Genomic DNA, 17769 nt, shown 5'->3' on the forward strand with positions numbered 1-17769 from the left:
GGGCTCCATCACACGTAACGGTGACTTGGGAAGACAAACGCCATCAGTCTGAATGTCCCCCTCTTCCTTCTTCCCCCAGCTTTATATGCTGAGCATGACATCATATGGTATGGAATATCCCTTTGGTCAGTTGGGTCAGCTGTCTTGGCTGTGTCCCCTCCCAACTCCTTGTGCACCCCCAGCCCACTCGCTGGTGGGGTGGGGTGGGGTGAGGAGCAGCAAAGGCCTTGGCTCTGTGTAAGCACTGCTCAGCAATAACAAAAACATCTCTGCGTTATTGACACTGTTTTCAGCACAAATCCAAAATATACCCAGTGCTAGCTACTATGAAGAAAATTAACTCTATCCCAGCCAAAACCAGCACAGCAAGTTAAGATGAAAAGGCTAATTGAATATCAAAGTTCAAGATAGGAGGTGATAGCTTGGTAGGGTCAGGAAGGACCCTACTCTCTTTCCCGCTGTGCATGGCATGGAGCAGTGGGATGGGTTCAGTATGTGTTTCTTTCCTCTGAAGTAATAACTTATGGGTCTTCATGAAAAAGATATTGTAGCAAATGGACTGGTGGGCTAACCTAGGGTGTAATCCGATTTCATCTTATCTAAACTTTTTGTAAGTTAAAGCAAAACACTTGAATATAAAATATCAAATTCTATTGTGCAAAAGGTGTGTTTATTGCTCATGTGTGGGAATAATTCTTGCTATGTAATTGCTGTTGCAAGGCTTAGCTATTCTGTTTACCTCTCAACACTGAAGGTTGTAAATGAGGCTGTTTTATCACTATGTTGATATCTGAAGGATCTCCTGGGACTTAGAATTAAACAAGTCAGAAGTTGACCTCTGCACAGTCAGATCTGTTTGGATGGCCAACAGATGGGAAAAGGAGCATAGCGTTGTCAAAATTAAGGCTTTGGATAAGTGAAAGGCATGTGAGATATCTGTATTTAGCTGTCTTTCCTCTGTAAGTTGAAGCTCAGGTCCCAGGTTGACTTGGTTAAGGTAGCAGAGAGCCATGTGTGGGTGTGAGGAAATAAATGTTAAATGGACGCTTTTTTCCCCCGCTGCATCTGTTTTACAAGAACATCCTTTCTTTGCTGCTCCTCTAGGAGCTGCATTAATGTGCAACACTGTAATAGCTGATCAGTGGAAACATAAGGTACATCAACCACATTTTAGTTAGACTGCTGGAAAGTAGACAACTCCTCCATGTTAGAAATATTGCTTGGTCAATGGTGGTGCTTCTCCCATGGATGTTAATGGTGGAGCTGAAGTGATGTTCATGTAAGCGTGAGGATTTTTAGGACTGGGAAATTATAGTGAAGGAAGAGCAGCATGGCTGAAACCTGTGGGGCTTCAGTGATTGCTGCCTCAGGCACTTTGGAAACAAGTCCTGAGAATGGTGGTAATGGTGTGTTAGAGGCCTGCATACACTAAGGTCTGACGAGTAGTCTCTTTTTTTCTTTTTCTTTTTTTTTTTAAATAATATTTTCACAGTATCATTAACTTGTGCTCTGGAATTCTTTTTTTTTTTTTTCTCCTAACTTTAGCTTTCTGTAAATGCTTAGTGTATATTGAATAGAAGACACCGTTATCCTTTTTCAACATTTTTTTCTTATACTTTGAACTAACCACATAACATAAGATTTTTCAGTCTATTTAAATGGATTACAACACTTATTAAAAAAAGAATTAAAAAGAATGAAAGTGAAGAAGTGCAAATTATTTTATCGCTGTGGTGGATGCATATTAAGTCAATAATGTGTTCATTATTTGAAGTAAGTTTATTTGAATTTACTTTTTAACTTTATTTCACTCTCGTTCCTCTCAATTTTTCAGGTAATGTTCTTTACCACTGGAATTATTATTCAGAGCTACACTCCAAAAGCATTTTTTATTAGTTAGAGGGTATTTGTGAGCTACAAAGTCTTGACTGTGTCTCCTGTCCTGTCCAGTATGTCTGCAGACTTAAGCAAAAATTTCCATTTTGTGTGGTCAATTCAGGGTACTGGATGCTTTAAAGAATCAGTAAGGATAGCTGGTTTCTAGATAAGGCCTCAAAATTCTTAGTATTATCTAAACTGAGGATTAAAAAGCTATAATTTTCCAAAGGTTTCCATTACATTTCCTATTCTGCCTACTGTGCGTTGTACATTATTAAAGAGTACTGCTCTGACATGCCCCCCAAAGTGAATTAACATTTCTTGTGAACTCTGTTCTTTTGTGGAGAAGTAATAATGACTCAAGCAGCTCCAAAAGTTTCTCAGATAAATCAGAATTTATTACTTGTAAAATTAATGTCCATTACACTCACCGATACTGTGAATAAACTGTCATTTACAGGGGAAGAAAAGCCTTACTGTTTGCTGTTGTCAATAACAGATCTGTGACTTGCACAGAGAATATGGACAAATGCAGCACGTGACATAATTTGTGAGACTTTTGCTTCACACTGTTCTCTTTAGGTACCTTTTCTTTTGTCTTTTAAAGTCAATTTTAGTTGTGATTTTTTTTTATGGCTCTTAGGGGAGAGAAAGCCCATTCTAGCCAGTGAAAAGATGAGTCCTGCCTTGTGCTTTGGATCTGGCTTGAAGCCTTTTGAGTGTTACCATTTTTAGGGAAGTACTCACCTGCCAATGTGGACCTAAGCAAAGGAGAAATAATTGCTGCTGGTGTGTTTTTGTGATTTTTTTTTTAATAGATTCTATTACCTTGTACTCTAACACTGATTTAGTTTGTCTTTACTTAAAAATCTAATTTCTTCCTCTTGACCTAAGTCCTTAAATTTTGTTGGTATGCAAGTGTGCTTGCTAACTAGTCCCATGGCTGAAAGAAGACATAAACAAGTCAGGAGAAATATGCAAGCCAGATATGATGATCTTAATCTAAGTGCTAGAACTAAGGAGATGTCTTTAAAAAAGGTTCTTTCTGAAGAAAAGACATTGATCAACCTCTGTTTAGACTTCTAAAAGGACTAGCAGGTCTTATCAATGATTTATGTGAGTTTAGGATATAACCACTATGTTGGAGCAATTTTTTGACTTCTGCATCCTGTCTCTAGTGTGAGTAGAAAAATTGAAGTCAGAAGAAAGTGTAATAAGACATAAAGTGGGGATTTAAACTAGTTTATAGGAACATACTTAACCTCTCTGTGCAATTCTCCATCTGTGGAATAGGGATAATGTATTTAACTATAGCACGAAGAGTCTGAGGATTAATCGGTTAATGAATTTGTAGTATCCTGAGCACGAAAAGTGTGCTCTAAATGTTTTCCCATAGAAATTTCTCCACTATCTAAAAAGAGAGGAAGAAAAAAGCCAGTTCATTGCTTTAAAGAATTTGAGAATTCCATCAGGAACACAGATAATTAAAGTCATATTAATAGATTTTTAGGTCTTCTTTTTCCTCTTGAGGCCAGGTGTCCCTGATTTTTTTTTTTCCCCTTTTCCCCTTCAAGCAATGTCCCTGACTCAGTTGTCAAAGACCGAGAAGCAAAAGTGCCCATCTAGCTTTGAACTTGACACTTATGGTGGAGTTACAAGGTTAAATAAATGGGGTGGGTTTTATTTTTTGAAGTGTTATGCTTAGCTTAAATATATATATATATGTGTGTGTGTGTCACCTCCACCTTTTCCTCTCCCTAATGTATTTTTAGGCTGCATGCACTCCTGCCTATGTTTCTTCCTTAGTCCCAGCTGAAGATTTCAAGGGAGATGAGAGCTCTATTTTGTTTCTCCCTCGTATTGCAGATAGGGGGAGGAGGTGGTTATTAGAGAGAAGCGCGCTCGCTCGCTCTCTCTGTTTCTCCCTCTCTGGCTGATAGCACTTATCTCTCGCTCTCTCTCCTTCTCCTAGGTGATCCATTTCTAGGCAACGTGCTGGCTGGTGCTGGAGCTGCCAGCTCTCTCTGCATCCCACAAGCAAAGCAAGATCCTAAAGCAACCTGCAGACCATCATCTGCTTTCCTCTGCCTTGCTCCGGGCACTCCTCCTCTCGCTCCTGCCCTGTCCAACCACTACCTTGCGCGACAGAGACAGCACACTGGGCTTGATTTGCAGATTTTTTTTTTCCTTCCAGTTGTAGGAAGCAATTTTTTTTTTTTTTTTTTTTAAGAAAAGGGTGGGGGGAAATCTCTGCATTACTATCTGCATTACCTTGAAGTTCACTTTGTTTTTTGGCCTCCGGGGGTCTTTTCCTGCAGGAATCTGGTTGCTGGAAGCGGGATCGCCTGCTCTCCAGGTTGCCCGCTCCTCCTCCTCCGCTGAAGGCGAGCTATTTGCTGCGGGCTCCTGGGGCTTCTCTGGCCAAGAGGGTTTGTGTGTGTGCTTGTGTGTGTGCGTGTCTGCGTGCGTGTGTGTGTGTGTGTGTGCGCGTGGTGTGGGCTGGAAGTTGCTGTGCAGCAGCCGGGACCGAGCGGATCCCTGGACCCGGCGGAAGGATGGGGATTGTCTGACCAGCAGAGGCGTCTGCTGCCCGCGGCGGCGACCGGGCTGGATGGATTTGCTGCCGGCGCTCCCAGCAACTCTGGTGCTGCCCAGGAGCCCCCCGAAGTGAAGCGGGGTTTCGCCGAGGGGAGAAGCGCTCGGAGCCCCGGGCTCGTTCCCTGCCCAGCCGCGGCTGTGCGCCAGCCACCGGGATTTACACGCTCCGCCGGCGGCACCTCAAACTCTTGGGTTTCCTGCGCCGCGCTATCCTCCGCGGTGGCACCGTTTGGCGAAGAGATCTGTTGTTACAAAGCCTGGACCTCCGGAGGAGATGGAAGTTTTCTCCCTCATCCTGGTCGTGTCCGTCTGTTGGACTCGAACCTGGAAAGCGACGATTGCAGATTCAATCATTCATATCGGTAAGGGGGTGCTGCGTCTGCTGGTGCTGCTGGACACTTTTCCAGCTCTCCTTTGCAACCTTCCCTCTCTTGGCAGGCTTCCCCCTCCCTCTCCCCCCGCAGCCCCCGCTTTCTTTTAGCCCTCGCTCGCTTGCCTTTTTTTTTTTTGTTTGTTTGTTTTGTTTGTTCCCCTCTTATAATTGCTTTCCACCAGGATCCTGGGCGTCCTTTTTTCCCCTCTACCACTCTGTATAAAGGTTTCTCGTCGGCGGAGTATGTGCGTGCTTTAGACCTTGAGATTTTGCAGGGCTGATGATCTGGGGGGGGTCAGGGCTCGGGCACTTCCCCGGTCCCTCCCCGGAGCCCCTCAGCTCCAGCTTGCTTTCCTCCTGCCCCGACTCGCCCTCGGGCGGGGGGTATCCCAAGCTTCCCCCTATTTCCCACACCACTGTGACGGCCACGCAAAGCCCCCCTTCTTCCTTCTTTCACCTGCACCCCCCCACACCACCTCCCCATCCCGCCTTTCTCTCCCGCGGCGGAACAGGTGGTTTGGCAACGTGAGCTCTTCCCCTCCCGCGGGCGGGTGGTCGCAAAGGCGGGGGGCTCCGGCCGCCCCGCGCCCCCATTCCCGCGCTGCCACCGCGCCGGCCGGCCGGGCCCCTCCCGAGGCCGTGATGCCCGGGAAGGGTAGCGGCCTCCCTCGCCGCCGGCGGGTGCCGAGGGGGGGGGCAGCTGGCAGCGGCGGCGGGCCCCCCCTCCCGGCCGCGGCGGGCGGCGGCGGGGCAGCTCGGGTGATGCCCATGCACGGCGCTGTCCGCACTCCCAGCCGTGGAGCGGGCTCCGGGCTTCCCTCCCTGCCGCCCGTCCCCACTCTCTCCCCGTTATCCGGAGCCATCCCCGGCCCGGCAGCCCTCCCTCTCTGCGGGCGCATCCCTGGGAAGCGCCGAGCCCCGCTGCCGAGCGGCGTTTTGCTCCGTGACTGGCGAGAGCGGGTCGCCCCCCTGCGCCGGCCGGGGATGCGCGGGGAGAGGAGGAGAGAGCGGAGGGCGCTTCCCCCACGGCCGCTCGCCCATCTGCAGGCACCGCACGCAGGCGGAGCGGGAGCCTGGAAACGCGGGGCCGGGCGGGCGGGCGGTGCCGCGCTGCCCCTGGGAAGGTGCATTTGGGGGCAGGGTCCCGCCGGGGTTTTGGGGAGGCCTCCGAGGCGGCGCCGGTCCCGGCCGTGGGGCAGCCGCCGCTCTCCCCGGGGGCCGGCTTTATAAACATGTCTGCCGGTGCCTGTCGTGGGGATCCGTAGGTTTGTGTGAAAGGGGAATCGGGAAGAGCGTTTGGAAAGCCCGGCCGTCAAGAGCTTTCCTGCAGGACACCGGTATTTGGGCAGTGATGTGCCAGTCCTTTGTGTGCATCCCCCCCGCCCCCCATACATCCCGGAGCCCACGGGCTACCGCTTCCCTTGGGTACCGCAACTTTATAGGGGTCAGCCCCTATAGCTGTGTGTGACTGGAGCATCAAATATTGCACAAGGGAGGCAGCGCTTTATGCCCTCCTTTTAAAGGGAGAATGACTTTTTTTTTTTTAATTCTTCCAAGTTGTAGACTGTTAAAGCGACACTAGGAGACAGTTATATCTTACAATTTCTTTCTTAGCTTGTAACAAGCTGATCAAATCTCAGGATTTGGGGGGAAATTTTGACCGTGTAGCAGATCAGTTTCTTTGCAATCCCCTGTCTCCCATCCTCCGGGCTAACGCAGCGTTGCTGGGCGAGCTGTATGCCTTTGCACTAGCATCAAGGGAGACGATAGCTTTTCGCTCTTTGTATTAATGACAATTTTGTTTGTTTCCCTTGTTTATATATGATGAATGCAATGCGTTTTACCACTGATGTTTTTTGATAATGCTGTTAGTGATTAGATGCATCAACATGGTAAATACTCATTGAAAGCAAGGAAAAAACCCCTCAAAGTACATGATTAATTTGTCTTGAGAGACAATTAGTACAGTTGACGAGGAGATTACCTCTTTTTACAGACTAGTTTATGTTGCCATGAAAATGGCAAACTGATAATTGTTACACAGAGCTTTAAATCTATTAGAATGAATACACTGAAAATAAATGACCTGAAATTAGAATAAACTTAACACTGTACGGGTAGACAGCTACATATTCCAACTCATACAGCTCACAGATGAAAATCTGGCCCCTGGTAACACCGCTGTATCTTGTGACCTGGATGTTCTGACCCCCTTTTGTTTTCTTCCACTTGTACTGAGTAAACTTATGTATAAAATATTTATATATCAATAATAAACTGTGTTTATTTATATGAGTTATGAAAAGCAGTAGCAGGGTACTCTATGAACAAATTAAATACAGAAGAATTCATAAAGCCAAAAAAGAAAACAAAATGCTCAGTTCAGGGGAAAAGAAGTACTACCAGAGGTAGTACTGATGCCTTAGGCAACAAACAAAATAAATGCATTTATCTTTTTCTCAGTCTACAGTGTTAAGATATTCAAGTGGAGAATATCTTCCCATGTTTGGGAGGGGCAGATGGTCATAAGAAATAACATGTTACCTGTGCATACCCCTTGTCTGGTCGCGTGTACTTTTTCAGTATAATGCACTAACTGTCATGCTTATGTATTATTTGATGTGTTTCCTGTAAAGGGATGTTTTCTGTATCGAGTTATTTTATCAGCCATCTCTTAGACAATGACAGAAAATGTTACAATTTAGTGAGTAGAGATTAACGACTTGATGGCAGTGGGAGGGGTATGCTGACTGGTTTTTATCTGTCATACGCTTTTTCATATTCTTGTCTTCTGAATGATTATAGCTGCTGCTTTTGATCATTAGAGCAGGTCTGTGTGTATGTACATGTGCACATTTAAAAATAAACATTTTCCTATGTCATATTTTACACGTTGGTAGGGCTGCTTATAGACTGTAGATTTCTGCTGCCCTGCTATTATAAATAGGAACTGGCAGTTCAGAAAGACTACATTAAGCACTCTTGTGAAAATGTTGAAATGAATCGACTCCACTGTAATTTTCCTTACCCCTATATAAAAAAAGAAAGGGGCAGGGTTACCATGTCAAAACTGTGCAATTCTGTATTATGCTGCTTCTCTCAGCCCATGCATTGATTGAGTAATTTCATCAGCCCCACATTACTTGATTGCTTAGAAGTTTCCTAATGATCTGTATGCTGTAGGAAGAATCTGAAAGTCGTGAGTGGAATGGCAATGATTTTGTGTTTTATGAGGCTATTCAAAAAGTCGCTCTGATTTATGTAGCTCGAAAGCTCCAAAGTCTTTGAGATTAGCCACGCTGCCTGATATTTTCTTCATACATCAGTCGTCCCACACTCCTCACTCCCTAAACAGGAGTTTAGAACAGTGCTTTAATTAAGCAGGGATTAGGTGGCATTCCTTGTCAACTGCACAATTTGTGTATGCTTTGTATCTTCTACAGTTGGTCTCAAGCTTTTATATTTTGTACTTTGTGCTCGGGTTTTTTTCCCTTGACGTGTACATAGTAATACATCTGTATGTGCATATGGATTTCCTATTGTACATATAGAAACATATATGCAAATATGTGTGTATTAGGTGCAGCAAAACCACCTAGGGCAGCGGTCACATAGATAGAAAAGTGTTTGCTGAAAAAAATACACTGAAGTATTTTAAAAGGCTAATTCATTGTAGCAGTGGGCAGCAATAGTTCAGGCACCCTGACTACTGCAAGTTGGTTTTTTATGTTCTTCAGTCATATGCAGTCAGTTACGTACTGCCCTTAGCTCTTTTATTTTCATTGGCAAGTTCAGAAATATATGTAAAATGCATGTAAAAGCACACATATAGCTATATTTATAAATATGTGTGTGTATATATATATATAAAAAGCATATTTAAACACTATTTTTTTTCCTAAGTGAGAAAATTAGATCTGTTCTTCTCTTGCTCCTCTCAGCTTTTAGACTTTGCAGGCCAGGACTGCTGCATTCCTTGTGTTAGACAAGTTCCCAGCATTGCTGGGTCCTTAGTTTTGGTTTGTACTTTCAAGCTCTTCTGTACCATGGATATTATTATCAGAGCAATTCCAACATGGGGTCTGTTGCCGACTACTTCTGTTGATATGGTAGTGCTGTTAAAACGTAAAATTTTTTTGTAGGGAAAGGGAGTTGTCTAGCTTGGTGGTATATGCATGTTCACGTTTCATATTGTAGAGCTGCTGTACTATAATGCAGCTGGGCTTGTGTTGTGCATTGTTAATAGGAATTTAATTTGCTGTGCTATTGGTAAAGCCTCGTTAGAAGGTATGTGGTCTCTGTCACTAACTGTTCATTACAGCATTCTCCCATAGGTTTTGTAAAGTGTAGGACAAGCAAGCAAAACAGATTTATTAAAAACAAATAAATCTCTGTGCCTACAGTGTCTACAGATGAGTGTTCAGGTCTTTGTTTGCCCTGCTCTAGAATGTGCAAGGTTACTTGCTTATTTTAAAGATACATACGGATGAAGACCTCAAATATAGCATGCTGTGGTTTAGCAGCCAGTAGGTTTTATTAGTAACTATGTTCTACTTAAATGCCCAGCATGTGTGACATACTCTGTGTTTCTATGTGCGCTATTTCTTAAACTCTCTCCCAGGTGCTTAGATTTGTGATAGTATTTCAGTCCCTGTAATGTGTTTTAGCGCTAGTTACTCTGCAGCTAAAGAGGGATAATTTTCCATGCCACAGATTACGACTTGCTATCCTCCAAAGCCATGCTAGCCATTAGGTGTCACTGCTTTCTGGAGTGTTTCTTAGTGATCACCAGGGCCTGATCCAGAGTCTGTCATAATCCACGTGAGTCGCTCAGTCGACTTCAGAAGGTTTTAAACCAAGCCTGTGGATTGCTGACTACAGCAGGCGGCTCCTTTTCATGTTCTTAAATAATTCTTAGCGTTATTTCAAGTTCTTTGTCCTTGATAAAGACGGAGGAAAAAACCCAACCATCCATTTTCAAGTGGTGTCCTAACAAATGCCCGACAGGGCAATCGCTGCTGCCGCCGTGTGCTTTCAGATGACTACTTATGGATGCACAGACTCTTTATTCTCACAATGCCATCTTTGAAAAAACACACTGGAGAAACATCATTTAAGATTGTGACTACATAAACCTACCAACTAAGGTTCATTTAACTTAATGAACAAAGGCATTAAGTATGGTTCTTTTCCACTCCCTGGCCCTGTAAAGCAAGTGGTATTGGCAGGAGATGACTTTTGTAAGCCATTAGGTTACTCCCTAGATATAGACTTGAACTTACATTATTCTCTTCCATTTGATATATAGATATCTATAATCTGCCATGACAGTCTGTTTTTTGCTAAAATTTATTGGAGCTTTTTGCCTTTTGAGGCTTGTATTTTTACTCTTTGTCACTGCTACTCTGTTGTGTATTTTTTTAGCTTGTTAACAATGGTTTTAAAAATAGTTTATATGAAAGAGTAGTTCTATTTGGCTATCAGTTTTTAATTTTTCTCATTACCTGAATTACATATGATGGCACAGTAAAACACTCTTCCTCTACACACTCTCCAAACATAGTTTGTGTTTTATATCTAAAGTGTTTAAAAAACTTATCAGACATAGACAATTTCTGTTGCTGTTTGGATTTAAGAGTGACCAATAGGAAAAGGAAACAGTATTCATAAAATCATCTACATTTTGAGCAAATATGAGAAAACAATCAGACTGTGAAAGCACTTTATGTAAGTATATATTACGGTATGTGATAGCTTGGTGCGTGCAAAATGTTGACTTCAGGTGAGACACTGGTAATGAAGAAAACTAGGATACCTTGCTGCATCTGCAAACTCAGGTGTCACTCCTTGTTTTGGTTCTTTTTTAATTAAATTTGAATTCCAGAAGGAATAACTTATTACCTAAGCTGGTGAAATTGGAAGAAAACTTCCATTTCAGAGGCGGGCTTGACATGTCCGTCAGAACCTGGGCAACTCCACCCCTGTGTGTCCTATAGGCCTTACAGCCCAGTTCACAGCTCCGGCCATGGTGACATTCCTCTCTGAGAGTCCCACATATACTTATTTGTTTGCATTATCTAGAAGTGCCAAGAGGCAAGCAAGACAGTCACGGTCCAAGAGTAAAGCGTAACACGCAGTTTGCCGGCAAACTGTCGTCGTGGCTGGGATCTGGGCATGAAAGCTCATGTTTCTCTGGGGCATTTTCTACCCTGGACTGCCTGGCTGTCTAGCAACTAGCTTCCTACTGGGCTTCTTGGTTACAGATGCGATTCCTTTCCTTCTACGGTGTGATTTTATCTTCCTGCACTATCTACTATGGCCATTAGCAAGTAGGAGTTGACCTGTTGCTTGCAGTTATTTACCAAAATGAGCTGCACTGGCATTTTTGAGTAATGTTGAGCATGGCTTCGTTGCTCGTCTAGGCTAGTAGGCTGTATTGGAGAAGGTGCAATACTGAGCTGGTGCAATGTGATATTTGGCACAGAATACGTGCTAAATGCGTGTCAAATAAGCGTGGCACTGTATTAGTTAAATCATTGATGTGGTTTAACCCCAGCTGGCAATTAAGCACCATGCGGCCACTCACTCGCTCCTCCCCAACCCACAGCGGGATGGAGAATTGGGGGGGAAAAAAGTTTTAACAGGAAAGAAAAGGAAGAGAACAATAATAATAAAAAAAGAATATACAAAACAAGTGATACACAGCACAATTACTCACCACCTGCCAAATGATGCTCAGCTAGTTCCCAAGGCGTGGTGCCCACCCTGTCCAACTTCTCCAGTTTATATATGGAGCATGACATCACATGGTATGGACTATCCCTTTGGCTGGCCATTTTGGGTCAGCTGTCCTGGCTACACTCCCTCCCAGGCTCTTGTGCATATCCTCACTGACAAAGCATGGGAAGATTGAAAAGTCCTTGACTTGGTGTAAATACTACCTGGCAACAACCAAAATATCAGTGTGTTATCAACATTATTCTCATCCTAAATCCAAAACACAGCACTATACCAGCTAGTACAAAGAAAATTAACTCTATACCAGCTGAAACCAGGACAACCATCCCTGAATCCAGGACAACCATCAACAACCAACAAGGTAAGGAAGTCCTGGGCAAAACCTCTGGGCACAGACTTTAGCTGGCTCGTGTATTTGAAGCAGCGCAGGGAGAAGAGGACGTGCTGTTGTCTCCCACTACAAAGTAAAATTTAATTGTGTAGTCTTGGTGTGGAAGTAGTAATTTAAACATAGTGACTAAAATGGAAGCAGCTAGTGGAAGAATAGGTGAGGAAAGGGTGTCTGTCTTGCCGTGTGGTTCTGTACTTCAGTCTCTTTCCATGAGCGCCAGCAGGGCAGTTTCCTCTGCCATTCTTCGTTACAGGAGTCAGGCTTTGTTTTCTGGTTATTGTTGGCCAAGCGGTTGTGAAAGATGATGGAGTAAGGGAAAGATTCTCTTGTGTCTGCAACCACTATAATTAATAATGGTTTATGTGACTTGGAGAGTTATAACTATCTGTGTAACAGGGAGGACACAGGCTGAAATCGAAGGTTAGTAGATGAAATGTACTGGCGTTTGGATGACAGTTATGAAACTTGGCAAGGGAACGGACTTGAAATTGTGCGGTGCTGTAATTTTGTAAGGTTCAAAATTTATATCCTAGTTTCAGTGATAATACACTTAATTCAGAGAAGGAGGTATTTTGTATTCTATATTGTACCATGGAGCGTAGTTAAGCTGGAGAGCCTTGTTCCTGCCTTGGTCTGGGGTAAGCACATCAGCTCAGGGAAGGGATATTCTGTGAGCTCTAAGCGTTCCATTAACGCCATCCCCCACCCCCTTTCCCCCAATTGATACTCACTTAATGAGAAAGGATAATATAGTAAGTACAGTATTCCTCTGTAGCTTTAAAGTTGTAGTGGAAGAGGTGGTGCACAGACAAATACTGTACTTGTAGTCAGCTGTGAACCGATGGATTTTACGTGCAGGGTTAGATTTAAAGTAGGTTCCCATTGCACACATTAGTTCTGGAATGAGGAGGGTAGTAGGGTGGAAAAAAAGATGAAAGGGAAAAAGTTTCCTGAAAGTTATGCTGGGTTTATTTGACAAGCTATGCTCAAGAGAAAATTGAAAAAGAAAATGAGTAAAAATGCAAGGAGAGGAGGAAAATGAGTATCAAAAGGGAGCGCCGCTAGTTCTCTCTGTTTCTGTTTCTTTGGAGGCTGTGTAATGTTCCTGTAAGTGCTATGCTAAATGGAAAAGTTCTGAACCAGAAAGGGAAAATGTGAAGACATAGAATTTAAATGAAGAATTATATGTGTGTTTTCATCTATTAGATAACACTCTGTGCTGAAATGCTAATTATTCCTAATTGTTATATTTGCTTTACCCATGAATAAAATATCACATATCTAATAAAATATGCAGTGAAAATCACTGTAAAATTCCTCTTGGAGTCTTTCGTGCCGATTTAAAGGATTTAGTCTCTTATTTTTTCATTGCTTTTTAAATCATTAACTTTCTATAATCAGTTGGACTGCTAAGGCCAATATCCAGTGAACCTAACAATAATTGCTTGTTTTGCAGAACAATTTTTTGTTAGTCCAACCATATCTTTCTCGGAGGCTTAAATGGAGTTAGTGATTTCATTATAATAATTCACTTGTGATGAATCAAGATCAAATAGCACCACTGGTGCTGTGGAAGGTAGCTCTGGATGAGAGCTACGGAGAGAGCAGAGGATCTGAACGTCAGGCCTGGGTTTGCTGTGCGTTATTTTAATGTATACGGATATAACAATGACCCCTTTTGCAAATCTTTTTAAAATAGAGAAATGAAAATGTGCACAGGGAAACCTTCCCTGCCTTGGGACTCTAACTCAAAAACCTGTGTTCAGGACCCAGACCTGATGACAGGGGGTACCTTGATTTGTTTTTAAAGCGCACAGGAGCTCAAGTCTGACTGACTGCCAGTTGGGCTTAGGCTTCTGATCCATTGAGATAGTTTGAAGATGTCAGTTGTCTTTCTGGTATGACAAGAGACTATTGCAGAGTTACCTCACTGATTGCAACCAGTATTAAAAGTTGTCTGGCAGCATACCGTGGGCTGAAAGCACACAGCAGGGACATCTCCGGACCAAACACTATTAAGCAAGGATATTTGTTGTTGTATACCCTTTGCCTTCTTGGCAATATTTATAGTGTCCAGCTTAAACATTTGAGAATGTTTTTTAAACCATTTCATGTACTGGAGAGTTGATAAAGGGAACAAGACAGTGGGAAAGATCAGGTTCTCACTTGGTGAAGCCGCTGCAGAGTGCTGGCAGCGTACAGCCAGCGTGCAGTACAGGCTGTGTGTTAAATGGCAAGTGACAGGCAGTAGCTATTATTGGTCGTATTAAAAAACGCGTACTTTTCCCTTTCACTATTTTTATTTATTTATTTCTCTCTTGTATTCCAAGTTCATGGAAAACAGTTGTGATGGTTGCTATGTTCTGTACTCTTAAATATCTGGGGTTTTTTCCGTCCAGGAAGAATTAATTTAAACATATCGCAACACAAATATTTGTTATTGGGATAGATAAAGCTGATTTTTACTTCTCTGGAATTCCACTTATTTGAGACACAAATACCCCCAAAAGTTGGTTTATCATGCCTAAGGCTAGTCTTCCTTCAGCTCTCCCCTTTGTGAACTCAAGCACTATTGCAGTATATCCACTAATATATGTTATAAATATCTTTTTAAAAGTGTTACTCAGGTACTACTTAAATTTCCAGCTATATGATACAGGTTACTAACTATCAATGGGGTATTTATGTATGTATGTATAAATGCATGCTTTTTCACTAATCAGAGGGATTATTCTTTTTTGAAAATAATAGCCTGGATTTTTCTTTAATTTGGGATGATATTAGTTTCTACTTTAAGTAACAACAGAGAGATTTGGGAGGCTTTTTACTTGCAGGAAGTCATAACATGAATACAAATCGTGAAATGGCACCCCACTGTGCTAGAAGCTGTACAAATATGAAACAAAGCTGGCTGTCAGAAGATTTAAAGATGAAGTAAAAGAGAGAGTTTGGATCCCTCTGTGACTCAGACAGTTTGTACACGGGGAGACAAAGTTGCAAATCTTCTGACGTCTTTTGAGAGACACAATCATTCATTCATGTTCGTGAATGATCACTCTGGGTACGAAGGAATGAAAGCATGTAGATATGTCTACAGGGATGCGCTGACAGAGCAGATGCGGCGTGGCTGATGTCAGTATGTCCCTGGTTTGGGGCATGTGATAACAAAAGTTACAGTGCTGTGAGGTAAGAGAGTTGATGGGAAATAAAGGCTAGCGATGTGTGTGTAATCATTACCTACAGTTCTTTATTGCCAATAACGTTGGTTAAATTGGCAAAATAAAAACAGTCATCATCTCATCAGCTGCCAACATACTACTCTCTGGCTTTACCTAGTGTAGGAACTAATGCATGCTTATACATATGCGCTCCGTCTCTCTTGGACTCTTTTGTTTGGACACATATTTCATAGTAGAGTTTTGGAAGATGTCTAGGTAGAAAGAAAAGAGCCCTTTTTTGGTAAGGTGGAACAATATGTTGCAAAATGCTCTACTTTGTTTAAAAGAGATATTTAAATGTAATCGGTGATTCTGAAAGCGTCTGCAGCCTCGTTAGCTAGCCTCATGGAGTTTCTAGAATGTTATTGAAATATTATTGAAGCAATCTAGAGAAATTATTTTCCAACTCCTTGGAGTAGCTCTCCTTTTATGGAATTGGATTGTATTCTGGAGAGATATGTGAAACACCCATCTACTTGAAAAAGTTCTCTTATTTTTGCCAATACTGCAAAGAATATAGGGACTATGCCAAATAAAATGGCTGAGGGGAGCGAGCAGGAGAAAAGTGTGGCCTGTATGCAATATATAAGCTAGACGGGGATGACCAACAGCAGTTGGCATCACTATCATGGAGGGTGATGTCTTAGGGACACCATCAATGCTGTGTCTAGCTTCAAGGAGAGGAGGAGTTTACAGGTAAAGGACAGCATGGGTTGGCAGGAAACAAAGTGCTGTCGGGGCTTTCTCTGTGGCAGAGAGGCTCTGGGAGCAGGAGCAATGTGGGAAAGGTTCCGGTGGTGCCTTCTACGTGGGAGTTTTGGGAGTGGATACTTGTGGTTAGCAGTGGTGGGAATTGGTTGGGTGGTGAAGGGGTGCAGGAAACATTTGGAGGGGGTACCCCGAGTGATGCGGCAGACTAGCTTTGTAAGGGTACAAGATACTTCTAGGGAATAGTAGGTCATGTTGCGCTTACGTGGGCTGGAGACTGGGCTTTAAACTTTTGGGAAAGGCCATACAGAGGAGGTATATGTGTATGTGTACAAGGAAAGTTGGGAAATCCAAAGGAGTGAGGCACTATAATGACTCAAATATTACTGAAAAGAATAATAATATAATGCAAACAATGCTTTAAGAACACTATATCTAGAAGATAATAGTAAGTTTTAAAGAAACTAAATTATAGATTAGAAAACGGGATTGTTTCTCCCTGTCCAACCTCTATAGTTTTACTGCAAAGCATTTGATTTGTAAGGTAGTTCTTAATTTATTTTTTTTAACTTTTTTTATTTAGCTGATAATTGTACCTGGTTACTTTGCAGGAAAGCGAGATCTGTTTTATCTTTATATTGCCTAGTACCGTTGTACACAGATGCAAACAATGAGTGTCATCTTCCACCCCTCCGCTCCTAGGATAACTCTGAGCGTATTGTACCTCCCCATGCCTTAGCATTATCCCCGTGATTAAATAATCTTCCTTTGCTTCCTCTGTGCAGCAGTTTATTGCCGCTCCGTACCGTGCCTCCGCGTAAGCTCAGCTTCTGTGGCTGGCGAGTGGGAGGAAGGGATGCGCAAAGCCACAGCTTCTGCTCCATTGACTTTTGGCCTAATTTAGGAAGGAAAGGGAAAACAACGGAGCGTGCTTCTGGATTCACAGCCTGCAGTGCGTTCCGTGGAGCGAGAGGGAGAACTCTAGCTTTCTCCTCTTACTAGCCGCATAGCTTGCGTTAAAAGTTAGACCTCTCTTCAGTGAAGAAGCTCCAGAGTGGTGAGTGAATCTGCTTTCATGCTTATCTTGCAGCATATGTCCTCGTTTGGGCCGTTGGGGCTAAAGTCTGGTTCTCTGTCAACACCAGCCTTGTCCAAGCCCCGTTCAAAGCAGCAAAGGGACAGCCACTGACTTGTATTATTTCCTCTAAATGAAACACAGTAAGAGTTGGGGATAATGGGTTTTTAAATATTTTTCTGTTTGAGATCAATGATCTCTAATAACAGGGCTGAATGATGTATGGGAGGAGGAGGTAAATACTTCCTCAGGGGAAGGTAGATAATGATAGCATTTGGAAACTGCTATTGCTGAAAATCATCTTTAGGAGTAAAAAAAACCAACCAACCAAACAAACAAAAAAAACACAAAAAACCCCCACCAACCAAAAAAAAACCCCACCAAAACCAACAAAAACCCCCCTGTTCATTAAAGTACCATGGGGTTGTTTTTAACTTTTTTTTTCTAAAGGGATGCATTTTTTCCCCCATTTTTTGTAAGACTGCCAAATGTCCCTGAGGCTAGAATTAATTGGTTCTTTGTGTTGTGTCAAGTAAGGAGTGCAACTGTTTTCAGAAAATACTAGGTTTATAGACTCCCATCCAGAACATGAAAGGGAGAGAGAGGCTAACTTTATATAAACAAGGTCCTTGCGTCATTTTGTACCACTAGCTTGGAGTAACAAATAAAATATTGAAATTGTCAGTGCTTTGGAAACTGTTAAAGTCGTTGCTGTAACTCCCATCCCTTGATTCTGCCTGATCCTCCCTGTAGCACAAGTGCGCGCTGTTTGCCTTCCCTCTCACCTCCA

At 42.9% G+C, this 17769-nt stretch overlaps 1 protein-coding gene across 2 annotated transcripts in view; it reads left to right on the forward strand.

The window, feature by feature from the left end:
• Window positions 1-4161: 4161 nt before the first annotated feature.
• The window catches only part of GRID2 (glutamate ionotropic receptor delta type subunit 2), a 747631-nt gene continuing 734023 nt past the window's right edge, over window positions 4162-17769 (forward strand). For both annotated transcript variants that reach the window (XM_054825310.1, XM_054825311.1), the window contains exon 1: window positions 4162-4838. In XM_054825310.1, the coding sequence (XP_054681285.1) occupies window positions 4751-4838 (88 nt within the window). In that variant the 5' untranslated portion in view covers window positions 4162-4750. The remainder of the gene's footprint in view (window positions 4839-17769) is intronic.

This window comes from Grus americana, chromosome 4 (assembly GCF_028858705.1).
Source record: "Grus americana isolate bGruAme1 chromosome 4, bGruAme1.mat, whole genome shotgun sequence".
Lineage (NCBI taxonomy): Eukaryota > Metazoa > Chordata > Aves > Gruiformes > Gruidae > Grus > Grus americana.